At 39.8% G+C, this 14649-nt stretch overlaps 1 protein-coding gene across 1 annotated transcript in view; it reads left to right on the forward strand.

The window, feature by feature from the left end:
- Positions 1-14649, forward strand: part of LOC113116768 (ras-responsive element-binding protein 1-like) — a 29175-nt gene that overhangs the window by 10869 nt on the left and 3657 nt on the right. Inside the window, exons 2-10 of the mRNA XM_026285101.1 lie at positions 696-784; positions 5178-5309; positions 5397-5602; positions 7447-7536; positions 7704-7867; positions 10938-11079; positions 11171-11313; positions 11383-11572; positions 11652-14241. Coding sequence (XP_026140886.1) covers positions 781-784; positions 5178-5309; positions 5397-5602; positions 7447-7536; positions 7704-7867; positions 10938-11079; positions 11171-11313; positions 11383-11572; positions 11652-14241 — 3661 coding nt within the window. The 5' untranslated portion in view covers positions 696-780. The remainder of the gene's footprint in view (positions 1-695; positions 785-5177; positions 5310-5396; positions 5603-7446; positions 7537-7703; positions 7868-10937; positions 11080-11170; positions 11314-11382; positions 11573-11651; positions 14242-14649) is intronic.

Raw genomic sequence — 14649 nt, forward strand, 5'->3', positions numbered from 1 at the left:
AGCTCCTGCATTCAAGATCACATTAGCTTCTTTGTTACAGAAAAATGTCCACCACAGTAAATGTGCACTCTATCCCACATCACATGAAAGACTGTCAGACACACACATGTTTTTCCTGACTGGATAATTTGGTTTAAGCCTGTTTTGTGCATCCTAAGCTCCATCCATCTCCATAACGTCATCCGTCACTCCATCCTGTCTCCATCCCCTCATCCTCACGCTCTTCTGTCTCCTTTTGTTCCTGGGTCTTTAAATGCCAGCTCTGTGGTATGCTATTGTTAAAGCAGTAGTAATGCTACAGATGCCTGTAGCACTGGCTCCTGCTCCAACCAGAAAGGAAACTTGGCAGTGTGTGGGACTTTGTGTTATGTGATGGCGACCCGTTTCAGTTTACCAGCCCAACAAGAGGCCTGAGGCTGGATCTCTCCTGTTACCTTTACACCAAACACATCTGAAATGATGTCTCTCTTTCTCTCTGAATCCACCATCCGCTTCTAGCTTGAAGGATTTCTCACTTTAACCCTGAAGGGGAAACACCTCATATTCATTTTCATGCTTACTCAGTGTCTTGGCTCCCTTTAACGCTTGTGTTAATGTGTGCTTTTTTTTAAACACAACACTCACTTTGTTTATATGGCTTTCTTGTGGTGTGACACATGCTTTGTGTGGTAATTGTGTGTTTTGCTTTCTTTCAGTATGAGCAGAGGTCGCTGTCCCTCATCCTGCGCCTGTGACCCTGTGGCTCCATGACCCAGTGACGCGTTTAGCCCATACCTTAAAATGGGTAAATATGCAAAAGTCACCTGACACTACTGACTCTTCTGTACGTGTGTGTGTGTGTGTGTGTGTGTGTGTGGTTGCAGCCTAGGTGTTGGGTTCAGATGTCAGGCCTATATTAGATATCTTAATCCATATGCCATTAAACATTTTCCAATTTCTTGCAGGAAAGTCCAGTTAATTGGTTAACTCGAAATTATCCTACCATATATGGTAGAAAACTGTAAGTGATTTAACATTGCATGATATGTATTTTTAAAATACTGTCAAATTGATAGTTTTTCAAGTAAAAACCAAAGGCTACACCATCAGCCTGTAATGTGTTTAATTAAACAGATTCTGGCAAAATGCCAGAGACTACTGTTAAGGGGTTGGGGTCTATTAGTAAAGAAAAAATAACAGAAAAGCACCCATTTTACCAGTACATATGTGTGGATCGTCAGGAGGTGTTGCTCAGCCTCTAATAGGATATTTGTTGACCCAAATATATTCTGTCATCATTTACTCCCCTTCATGTCATTAAAAGCCTGAATCACTTTCTTTCTTCTGCGGAACACAGAAGCAGGTATTTTGAAGAACATTGGGAACCAATCAAAGTTGAGCCCAACTGACTTCCATTGTGCGGACAAAAGGACATTTTTCAAAATATATTCTTTTATGCCTCAAAAAATAAAGAAAATCATGTTTCATGCATGTTGTTATAGAGCATCAGTGCATCGCATATTAATATGCTGATTTTCCTAAATGAGTCCAAGAGAAAGAGAGGGATGGATTGGGTGGAGAGGAGTGGTTGAGTGAGTGAGATGGAGGATGGTCTGTAAGATGGAGGATGATCAGGGAAGAACAGGAGGAAGCAAAGGAGAAGAATGCCTCAGCATTCCCTAGAACTTCCCAGCCACCACACCAAACAGGAAATGCACAAGTTCCCTGCTTTCTCTCCGGTGGAACAGGGAGGGAGGGGCGAGGGGCGGGACTTTCCATTCCCCTGTGTACTTATGAACCAAAGGAGGAACAAAACAATCAAGAACACTCTGAATGAAATCACAAATCTACTCTGAGCGTTCATGCAGTATAGGGGTAGTCCTCGGGAACATTTTGAGAACATTTATTACTGTGCTCCAAAACCTAGTGTGGCAATCCCAGAATTCACTGCAATGATTCATTTAAAAATTATGGTGGAAGTGAGAGAAATTGGTTATTTTTCTTCCAACACAGGGGTTTTATGTCGATGCTGCTTTAAGAAGGCCATTGTCTATATAGGCCAATCACTAATTTTTCGAGCAGAGCTAATATTTTCTTCAGAGTTTCCATGGATGAGCCTGTATGCCTCTTTTTCTGATTCCTGATGTCCTGTTGTTTCAGCTTGAAGTGTGAGTGTGTTAAAGAGAGTGATGGTCCGGGGCAGATGGACTCATCATTATCCAGTGTTATCTGTTCCCAGTAGGAGGGAAGGTCTATATAATCGCCACACTCCCATAAACTAAGACACTTTTAAAGCCTGTAGATGTAAGAGGTCATGTGTGCTTGCCTGGACAGTGTCTATCAGAGCATCAGCACTCCTTTATTTTATGTATCCTTTTTGTTCTTCACATGTATAATGTTTTTTTTTAATTATTACCATTTACATTACTGTTATTATTGCTCATGTTTACTTTGCATAGCTTTAACATAATAAAAAAACACTAATCTGAAGTACCATCTAAGAATGAGAATATGATGACTCCTGGAAATGGGCTTGTTTGACTTGGGCCAGGATGCAACCACCCCGATCACCCTAGCAACCGCATAGCAACATGCTAACGAAACTCAAAAGGCTTGAGTGGCCTCATAGCAACACCTTGGCAACCGTTCACAACATGAAAACATGGCAGCAGCATGTTTAGGTTTACTTGTACACTACTTTCCAAAGGTGTGGGGTTCGTAAGTGTTTTTTGTTTGTTGTTTTGTTGTTGACCAAGAAAACTAATATTTTTATTCAGCAGGGACCCATTAAATGAATCAAAAGTAACAGTAAAAACATTTATGTTACAAAAAAATTCTGTTTCTCATAAATAAATGAAATTTCTATTCATAAAACAATTCTGATTTAAAAAATGCATCAGTTTCCACAAAAATATTAATCGGCACATCTGTTTTAAACTTTGGTAATCATAAGAAATGTTTTTGAGAAGCAGATCGGCATATTAGAATGTGACACTGACGACTGGAGTAATGATGCTGAAAATTTAGCTTTGCATCACAGGAATATATTACATTTTATAATATATTTAAATAGGAAACAGTTTAAGTTGTAATAAAATTTTACAATATTAATGTGTTAACCGTACTTTTGATCAAAAACAGTGTGCTCAAATGCCAAAAACATTTGAAAAAATCTTATCTTTTGAACATTATTGCAAATTGCTTTTGAATGATACATTTTGTTTTCTTTATGTATCTCCTGCAATTCATTTAATTGTTTGTCCCTCATATACCAAATATCTTTCCATTATTAATCCTATGAACCATATGATGATATGTTTATAGTGTGGCCCATCTGTCATTATTAGCTAATGAATTACCCTCTTTAAACCTCTCAATTAGTCCAAAGATGCTTGGCTAATAACAGCTCATTAATCTGAGATAATCTCTGGGTCTATTCTGTATTGCTATCTCTGCTTGCAACACTTACATGCAGCATCTGTGATGCTACAAAACTGTATTGAGGCTAGTACACACTCTAAATGATCCATTTATCCTTCTTATTCTTTTTTTAAAATACTCAAAGCAATGAGTTTTTTTTTTCTTTTCTAAGAAATGAATGCATAAATTCAGCAAGCAACCGTTTAAATGATCCTCAGTGTTTGTTTTTTTTAGCACAAATATGCACGTCATTGGCTTTTTCGGTATCAGGCCTGCCACTCATAGTGATATGCAGCAACACGTTGACCAGATGTCATCGACCGTTGGTGATGCAATTTGGAGGCGTTCAGAGCTTTATGCAAATGAGAAGCAACATCATAGGGATTTCAGTGATCTATTTGATTTGTGGTCAGAATTTGAAGTCATTGTCAAATGACTCGTACACTAATTATTGTTCGTTTTAATTTTGATATAGCAGTGCTAACTAGCAACCTGGTGACCTCCAGTGTAAGATGTAAAAGGTGCATTCCACTGCAGAATATGGCCATCTCTTTTCCACATAGCTGAATCCTCATGGAAACGGAGGATAATCCGACCCCTCCAGCACTTTTCCAACCAGTGTTAGTATATGAGCAGAGTTTGGGAGGGGGATTTCCTACCCTTCCCCCTCCAGCGGAGGTGATCACACCCTGCTACGGCACACACAAACTGCAGCAGGGCCGCATGGTTAGAGCAAGAGAGAGTACAGCAGACAAGCGTCTACCCTCCACTGCTCTCACAGCCACTTCCTGCTTTGCCGCTCAACCCAACCCCCCTACAGTTCCTCTCGTCACAGCAGAAAGACCTCCAAGTTTCTCCTGTGAGAACATGCACCCAGTCTCTTGACTCTGTTTTCCAGTCTTCTCTCTGCACTTTTCTCACATTTCACTCCTCTCAGTGTTTTCCTCCATCTCTGCCTCCCCTCCTTTGCTCTCACATATGTGTCGTTCATCTTTCTCTCCCTGCACCACCCCCTTCACTGGGATGGGCCTCTCTCGCTGTAGTATCACTCTCCCACAGCTGCCTCAAACAGTCCACAGCCAGTGCCTTTCCTATCTTCACTTTTAGACAACACAATGCATAGAGCTCAGTTCAAACTGAGATGTTTGTGGGAAGAATGTAACTTTTTTTAATACGATATGTACACTACCATTCAAAAGTTTGGGGTCACTATGATTAATAGATTTTTTAAAAGTTTTAATCAAATAAATCAAATAATCCAAGACTCCTTTGAAAATCATTTGAAAAATCCTACCGACCCTAAACTTTCGAACGGTAGTGTACACAGTACATACATATAAAAATGGCACATGCAAATCACATCCAAACCTCAACAGTCTTTTTAGTCAGCCATTGAAAGAGACTTATTTTCATCATGCATTTAAAAATGAAAATTAACTTTAATATTGGGGGCTTTTGCAGTTCTAACACAGTCCTTTTTTATGTTCATAATCTAGAATTGGTAGATTGTTTTTTTTTTTTTTTTACTTTGATTTGTCCATTTGAATGCATGGAAACAGTTAAGAAGCACATGTGCTAAAAGAGGAAGTTGACCCTTGATAAAGTTGCTCCTGTAAAAAAAAGAGATTAAAAAAATTGCTGAGATTAACTGTAACCATTTAGGCAACGATAAGATGATTTCCACATGGCTTTCTTTGCAGATGAGAAAAGTAATTAATTAATGTGTGTATCTTCTAAAACTGATCTCATATTGAGTAACGGATATTCTCTGTTCTTAGAAATGGAAAGTGCCTCCCCTGAGAAGAATGTCAGCAGTGCTGTTGGTGCTGCTGATGTGAATGAACAGTCTCATTTGTCAGAAGAGGCTGTGAACCATCAGTCCTCCACACACACACCAGAACCTCTCGAAGGTAAGCTGCCACAGCGGCTCTATGAGACCCAGTTCTTCCATAAGTAAAGATTCTGTCATTATTAACTCTCTTTCATTTGATTTACAGAAGCAGACTATGATGGAACGGACAAACCAGAAGATGAAGAAGAAGGTGGAGTTGGAACAGAAGAGGAGCTGTCCTCCATCAACTCCATGATGAGCACTGTGATGAATGTGGGCCAGATCAATGGAGTCGATTCTGAGCCCACTAAAATATCTCCCAGAAATACCGCCAAATCGCCTTCCGTCAATCGTACTGGGAGAAGAAATCAGGTATAGCAACAGCTAGTATTTGGTAAATCAGTCGTGAGTGAAAGCTGGCGTAATTGCTGTAATTTTATTGCACATCTCATTCCAGTAATGTCAGCTGCAGTACGTACAGCTGTAGTAGAATGCAGAGGTGGAGTTGTCAGTGAAGTCCCTTGAAAGCTAGTCAGTCACTTGGCAGCCATATTGGCGTCTCATCGATTTGAATTGGGAAAGACCAAGACTGTGTCCAAAACACATACTCTCTGATTATGTACTTCTTTTGAATAAATAATTACTTCATGATGAAAAAAAGTATGTTCTATATAGCATGTATGTGTGTAGTATGACTGGACGTACTACATCTGGCATGTTGTCAGTGGCAGTCTTGTCACTTCACTGACATTTACAGATCCTCTCCTGTGGCCTCATGGGATAGTAAAGTTTATATTAGATGTGCACTTCACAATCTCAGCAGAAATAGTAGGACATCCAGGTACTTCTTGCCTACTGTTTTATAAATACTGTGAATTCAGACACGCTACCCTTTCATATGTTGTTTTTTGCCTAATAAATAGTAGGGAAGTATGCAATTTCAGACACAGCAATTTCAGACACAGCATTAGAAAAGATTAGGTTTTCAAATTAGCAAAACAAATCGCAAATCTTGCTTGTCTGGCTTTTTTAGGGATGCTCCCCTTATGAAACAAAAATATATTGCAGTATATTGGAAAATATCATGTAATATATTAGGCATATATTCTTAAATATATTTATTTTTTCCAATATATTGCAATATATTGAAAGTGGCAATCATTTGTATATTTTGCAATATATTATATATGTATCATCAATATATTATTAAATGTATTCAAATATATAACACATTAGAAAATAAAAAGGGAAAATAATATATTACAATATATCACAATATATTTTAAGAAATATATTGGTAAATATATTTTCCTTTCGTAAGGGTCCAAAATTAATATTTTTCAGGCTGGTCCAGCTAATACGCATGCACGTTCTAGAGTAGACAAACACATGATTGGCTATAATAAGGTGACGCTTTCATTTTTATACACGCCATATATAGTCTTATTCTTGAACTTATTTTTCTTCCAGTGGTCCGTCTCGACTCTCTCATACTGGCTCTGGTGGTCAGTCAGATTGGCAGTTACATAAGCTCAGTTAAATGAGTGGCAACAAATGGTCTTTGCGCTTTCTCAATCCCCCCTTTGTGAGAGCCGATGCTTGTCTTATGCCTTCAATTAAAGTGTGGGATTTGACTGAAACACTTCTCTGTGGAGAAAACAGGTGTTTCTGTCCCCCAGCCCCCTCCGGGATCCCGCCCTACAGCCCTAACTGCATTTCTATACGCTGAGAGTTACACTGCGCCGCTGCTCGACTGCAGAAGCTCTTACCCGCTGAATTAGTGATGCTCTTCCTCAGCCAGTGCTGCTGTCGTCTGGAGAAACAGATGGAGAGGCCACTTGTTACTCCATGTGCCGCGAGCCCACAACCGCTCCTGCGGCTCTAACACACACTATCTTCATCGGGCAGGGCACATCCTGCATCTGTTTTACCTATTGTGTTTATCTCTCACTGGGGTTTTGGAGTCATGGGGAGCCACATGTGTTGAGGAGCCATATTTTTGTGTTTTCAGGATCTGTAACTCTCATTAGGTGCAATAGTTAAACACTTGAATTAGTTTAGTTGCTATTAATTTGTACAGCGCTCTGTACAGGCGACAACTTGGGTATGATTGTACTGTTAAATGCCTGTTGAAATCTAGTCAAATGTATATAAAATGATTTAATGATTTCATACTAAACTATGTAATCTGTGTCTTGTCTTTGTGTCTGCTACAGGAAGTCAAAGACGAACGCTCAAGCTTCATTTGCCCCTTGTGTAACAAAAACTGCATGACACAGCACCAGCTCACCATGCATATCAGACAGGTGCACACTCTCTCTTACACAAACATACCAGAGCATCCCTATATGTACACCTGTCACTAAACCAAAACCATTTGTCTTAAAATCATCCGATCAGAATTGTACTGAAACTGAAGATGTATTATACTCATTTCTTTATGTATGAGTATATTGCTCTTTTCTTCCTCCAGCATAACACAGATAGTGGGGGCACTGACCACTCCTGCAGTATCTGTGGGAAGGCTTTGAGCTCGGCCAGCTCTCTGGACCGCCACATGCTGGTTCACAGTGGAGAGAGGCCTTACAAGTGTGTGAGATGTGGTCAGACTTTCACTACCAATGGGAACATGCACAGGTAAATGCTCAGACAGGGTTTTTAAAACTGTAGATGTTTAACTTCTATGTAAGTGTAGGCTAGCCTTTTTCACTGGCTCGCAATAGAGTATCCCATTTCCTGTTTAGCTGCATGGATTATTTTCATTAATATATCCCTAAAATGAGGCTGAATTTAAGAAAACGATTTTGACCTATCCCTCAGTTTTCATTTGTTTTAAATCAAAAATATTGGTTACAGAAACGCCTTCAACGGAAATAAGTTTAAAAAACAAAATGTGAAGCTTTTATTTTTGTTAGCAAACATTAATGAATAATAATACATTTGATAATGTTTATAATCGAATCATCCATTTTGATGTGGAGGCACTTTTATACTCTATATAAATAGTGCTTTTCTGGTATTTTGATCATTGTGTTGATGAAAAGCGAATAATTAATTCAATTATACAAATGTACCATTTTAATAAATAAAACACTATAAAAAAAGATGAAATATTTAGTTTGCGTGCTTATCATGTGATCATTAACCAACCTGAGAGAACCTTTAACATACAAATGCAAATGTTAAATTATTGAAATATTTACTTGTATTAACTTTAAAATCTTAAGGTGATACATCAAGTAAATATTCCAGGTCAGACGGGAAACCCTGATGCAGGGGGGAAAAAATTATATATCCAAGCATTATAATAATACCAAAGTGTTAAACTGTGTGACCTGAAGAGATAATTGTAACAAAACATTGCTGTATGCAAAGGTTGCAGGCTGCATTAATAGAAGTAGCTGTAGGTTTGTGGAGGAGGTACAGTGGGAGGGATGAAGGAATGTCTGCATGTGATGTGAGAGGCCTGGTTCTCAAGGATGGCTTATATTGATGGCTGGTGGCTTCCTTCTTTCTTCCATGTCACCTAAATTTAGAAAGATTGTTCTGTGTCCATGCTTTCTTTTCATGTGTCTTTGTTGTCGAGGGTTTGATGTGTGATTCTTTTTGTTTGTGTTGATGGGATGTGCATAGAGGGCTTCCTTGTGCAGTTGAGACATGCAGGCATTCCAGATGGGGGTGGAAGAAGTTTGTGTGTGTGAGTGAGTTAGGGAGGGAGGGAGAAAAGGCAGGGGGCAGGGAGAGGGGTGCTGAACATGTTTTTTGGAGGGCACATTATGAGTAATTTTTAACCTTATCCTGTCATATATTACATAACTCAACAAAAACAACTTTGCTTGGCATAATGTTAAGTCATGCATCTGAGTTTTTCACACACTGCCCTCTGGCAATATAGATGAAAAACTGCAGAAGGAAACATTTAGTCAATGCAAACACAAAACCACAATATGATTAAGTGGCATGTGACAAGACATCGCAAGAACTGGAATTATGGTTGCGTGATAACATAATTATGCTGATACTTATTTAGTCTGTACGTTATCAAGGTTTTATTTTATTTTATTTTTTTTGCGGTGGTCAAAGACATGAGATGGAAAAGGATTCAGGCTGTCGGGGTTGGGTCCACATGTGGGTGACCATCACTCTTTCTCTCTGCTATTAATAACTTTGACTGCAGAATGTAAAACAAGATTCTTACCACTGGGTCTGCTGACATTTATCCTCCCTTTACGGTTCCATACACTCAGTGCACGACCATTAACTCTACACACCACAATGCAAACACATTAATTGGAAAATGTGCACACCGTATACAGACGCTCAACCATTTTCAGTGAAACACAGCTGCACATAAGCATCAGGGGCCTTGTATCTGGTTGAACCTGAAAGGTGGGTTTGTTTCTGTGAAAGTGTAGGAGGGTGAGGGGTGCACACGTTCCAGCATGTCATAATGCGACTCCCAGCACATTGCTTCCATACATTACCTCTGACCTCTGCTGGCCATATTATTGCATTTTCTCCCACCTAGGTGGTCCCTCTGTAGTTTGCTTTAATTATTAAAGTATTTCAGTGGTCCTGGTGTCATCACATCAAGATGAAAACAGACAACGTTTTACATGGATGAGGGCAAAGACTTAAATGAACACTGATTGTTGTAACAGTTATTTACTGGGTTACGATTAAAACAGCTGATTTTCAATTTAAAATTTAATATATTGATCTATACGATATGGTTGCAATAATGAAAATTGGACTCTGGATTTAACATTACTATAATGTGAATTGAACTTAATTAAGATAATCATGATTAATCGCACCAAACATTAAAGTTTTTAAAAATACTTTTATATTACAATCATTTCACATTCAATCTTCAAATTAATTAATGTAGAAACCATTTCAATATTTGTTTAATGGCATCTTTTTTATGACTTAGGGTGAGAATAACTGATACCAGTACTACTGATGTCTCTATGAAATAGTTTTTTTCCCATAATATTTAACCATAGACTATAGCAATTACATTTTTATGTTTATTAGACTTAAAAAAAACTTCCTATTTAAGTGAACTTAAAACAATCTTGAATCTGGTGTGTTAGATGAGTGTTTTGAAAACCACTGCATTCCAGAGATATGTTCTTTAATGTTACTCATATATAACAAATATTTGCATATATGCTCCATTTTAAGGCAGCTTTAATTGCCTTTTTGGTAACTTCATGACTACATAACTACAACACTGCATGCTCGTAGTTTCATTTGTGCTTTTAATATAAAATGATACAGGACACAGCGCACTGCTGCATAAGAGCATAGCATAACAGCTGACAGCAGGACAGAAATTTTATTTTTACTGACATATGGCCTTACAACATCTCATCTGACCACAGTTCACTGTTGTTCTAATGAAGCTTCTTGTCACCTGTACCTTTTCTGCACTCGTTTGACTCACGCCTGGCACTGAGGTGAAGTTTGAATGCGCATTATATACAGTATATAATATTTTTTAATGCAATAAACTGAAAAGAGCATCACTAATTGATTTTCTCAAACACCTCAAATGCAGTTTACAATACAGTAATCGCAAATTAAGTCAGTAAGGAGCGCCTATGGATGTTGGATAATGAAGCATTTTAACTTCTCTTGTTATTTATTGTTTTGTTTATTAAACAGAACATGGTCTGAAATTATTTATGTATTTCTGCAGGCACATGAAAATTCATGAAAAAGATGCAAACAGTTTTCCTATATCCAGTTCTTCCCAACTAATCAACCGTCGACGACCCTCTAAGAGGAAGTCTTATGTAGAGGATGAAGTGGAGCAGGCTGAGGAGCCACCAGTTAAAAAGGTTTTTCAGTGAAAACAAGTTTAAATAACTTTTGGAATTTATTGTGCCTGTACTTCTGAAGTTATATGCCAACAAACTGTCTTCTCTTTAGACAATGTTGATCCAAAAGTCTGGAGAGGATGATTCTGTTAAAAGTGAAGAAGAGATCCTTCACTGTCCCATCTGCTTTAAGACATTCAACTGTAAATATGATCTGGAAACACACATGGACACACATCCTGACACTACACTCAGGTAGGCTCAGGACATTGTATTATTGTATGTATTATATATACGGTTTCTGACTGTTTCTTTTAATCCTAGGTGTAGCATTTGTTGCATTACCTTTCGCACGCACCGCGGTCTTCTGCGTCATAACACTGCCATTCATAAGCAGCTTCCCACTGACCCCTCCGGACGACCCTTTATTCAGAATAACCCCTCTATCCCTCTGGGGTTTGGTGACCTGGCTTTCATTGACTTCAGCTGTCAAAAATTTCCTCATATTGCACAGGTAAAGACATTACATAGGAAAGAATTACATTATTTATTTTATGGATGATGACAGAAAATAATTTGTTTCATTTATTCAGGTCTGGTGTGAGACTAATTTGCGCAGATGCTGTAGCAAGTTCCACAAATTTGTGTGTGAGGACTGCAACAAGGCCTTCCCTATTCAGCAGTCTCTGGATCTCCACAAATCCTCACACAAAAGAAGCACAGACCCCTGCATTGAACCTCAGGAACATAACGCAGATGGTGTTATGGATGCTCCCAAAGTTAACTCCAATTCCACGGATTCCAAGGAGGTCAATGAACTGGTATCACATGTTGATAATACCAGTTCAGATGGGAAAAATGGTTTTATGGAGTGCCTGGGTCTCCAACACTCCTCCTTGCTCAAGCCAGAGAAATCAGAAGAGCAAATTCAACAGGAAATTTTAGACAGCATTCGCTTCATTAATATCGAGACACCTTCAACAAATCTACCTCAAGAAAGTAGCAGCAATCCTGGCAACTCGATTTTGGAACCTGTCTCTCTTCAAGCCGTGAACAATAATACTGCCCTCGGTGTCCTGTCTCTACAGCCGCTCCATGGTGTTTTCAGCGGTGGTATGTTTGTCCCAATAAGTGGTCAAGCTGCAGTGGAGCTGGCAGACATTGAACAAATCCTTAAGCTTGCAGCCTCTGTGCCACCTCAGATGTCTTTGTCCTTGGTTGCCAAAGGTCTGGGCAGTCCTCTACAAGTGGACCCCAAACAGATTGCTTCTCTGAAGCAAAAACCCTTAATAACTCCTCGATCCAGCATGGGTGCCTCCACACCCCCTCCGCCCGTCATGAATGCCCAACAGGCCTCATCGGGCAACATCAGTCCTAGCCTTCCACCCCAAACAGATCAACAAGTGAGAACTGCCAGACAGTCATCAGCCTCCTCTTCGTCCTCAACCTCGTCCTCTCCTACCAACTGGGAGACTACTCAACTGGGGCAAGATGTCATAGGAAACACGATTATCTCATATGAAACTGGAAAGCAAGAGGAGTTTGACGGCAAAGAGAAGGAATCGAGAATTTTGTGCAAGAAGACAATCAAGACTGAGTTCCCTTGTCGGTTCTGCAAAGAAGTTTTTTCATTCTTGGGTGGCCTCCAGGCTCATATGCGTCACCATCTTGGAGCGTCACCGTACCAATGCACCATTTGTAGCTATGCCGCTCCTGACAAAGCGACGCTGATTCGACATCTCAGAACACATAGCGGTGAGCGGCCATACGTCTGCCGCCTCTGTCACTACCCTTTCACTGTGAAGGCCAACTGTGAGCGTCATTTGCGCAAGAAACATATGAAGAACACACGCAAAGACATAGAGAAAAACATCGAATATGTAACCACCTCCTCTAGTGTAAGTGGTGTAATTGGAGAGGGTACACTAGACCTCATTGATCCCGCCGGTGCCGGTAACGCATCTTGTCGATTTTGTGGGCAGGACCTTAAGAATTACAGAGCACTTCAGATTCACCTGCGAACGCACAATGGATGTCAGCGGAAGCCATTCGAGTGTAAGCAATGTGGGGCGGCGTTTCTCGCTAAAAGGAACTGTATTCACCATTTGCTAAAGCACCATCCAGATGTTCCAGAAAGAGAAATTGAAGAACACATCAAAAGTCTTGTACCGGTTGGAGGAGAGGCCACCACTCAAGCCAACCCTCCAACCTCAAATGGGCTGGTTAACGGCACCATTCCTCAGAATGTAGGTCCTTTCTCTGGACCTATTGAGGACCAGGACCAGCCTTTAGATTTCTCTAGCAAATCTCAAAAAACGATTGCCTCAAATGTTAAACTTGAAGGAACAGCATCTCCTCTGTTTAATGACTGCTCTATGGAACCCATTGATCTCTCAATACCTAAGGATCCTGAGAAGAAGAGAATGGTTAAAGAACTGCCTCAGAGCATGTCTCTGAATCATCAAGATATCAAGAAAGAACAGACCCAGGAAAAGACCCCTGGTCTTCTTGCAGCTCTCCCAGTCTCCATTTCAAGCCTGGCCACTGCTCTGCCCAGTGACCTTACTAAGCCTTTTACTCGCTTAAAGCCATTGCTACCCAAACCATCTTCGGTGTCCAGTACTGAAATGGCACCACTGGCCTCCATTGCTCAGATAATCTCATCTGTCTCAGCTACTCCAGTGCTGATCGAAACAGGAATAGATGGCAAACACAGCGTTAGCACAATGGATTTTAATACACTAAGTGAAAAGAAGGGTCCCTTAGGCACAACCAAACTGGATACCATTCAAAATGGCTCTTCTGATAACTCAAAAAAGAGAGGCAAAAAGAGACCATTTCAGGAGGAGATCTGTGATCCGAGAACACCAGCAGGCTTTGGCATCGACCTGGAGTCAAGTGGCGAGTTTCCCAGTGTGGAGAAAATGCTAGCTACCACAGACTCAAATAAATTCAGCCCCTACTTACAGCCCAGTCAGATGGAGCCAATGAAGGAGGAGAAAGAGATGCAGACTGTCAATGAGGAGGCAAAAGAGGGACGAGAGGATAAGCCAAAGAAACCTTCACAGAACAAAGGAAAAAAGAATGCTTATTCGAATTCAGTGCAGAAAATGACCTGCCCATACTGCCCACGTCTGTTCCCTTGGGCCAGCTCACTGCAAAGGCATATGTTAACACACACAGGTGAGACACTGTTTACAGTTCATAAATTATGCTGTAAAGCACTTTGCTTACTCTGTCCTACAATACAGTGAGCTACATACAATTCTTAGGAGAGTGGAGGTTACAGAATGTGTTAAAAGTTTTACCGAATTTAATTTGTCAGCCATTTAGCTGGAAGTGTTCTTCAACCGTTTCAGACTCTATATAAATCTTAGAAAATCCTCACAGTAAGGCAGAAAGAGTTGAACAAAAATGGTAAGCTTTGAAATTCATTCACTGTCTGTTTCCGTTTAGTCTGCTGAAAATTCAGCTAAGCCATCACAGGAATAAAATACATTTTAAAATATATAAAACTCAAAAAACGGTTATTTAAAGTTCATAGTATTATTGTTTTTACTGTTTGTTTGTTTTTTTTAATCGAGTGGATGC

The sequence above is a fragment of the Carassius auratus genome, chromosome 2 (assembly GCF_003368295.1).
Source record: "Carassius auratus strain Wakin chromosome 2, ASM336829v1, whole genome shotgun sequence".
Classification (NCBI taxonomy): domain Eukaryota; kingdom Metazoa; phylum Chordata; class Actinopteri; order Cypriniformes; family Cyprinidae; genus Carassius; species Carassius auratus.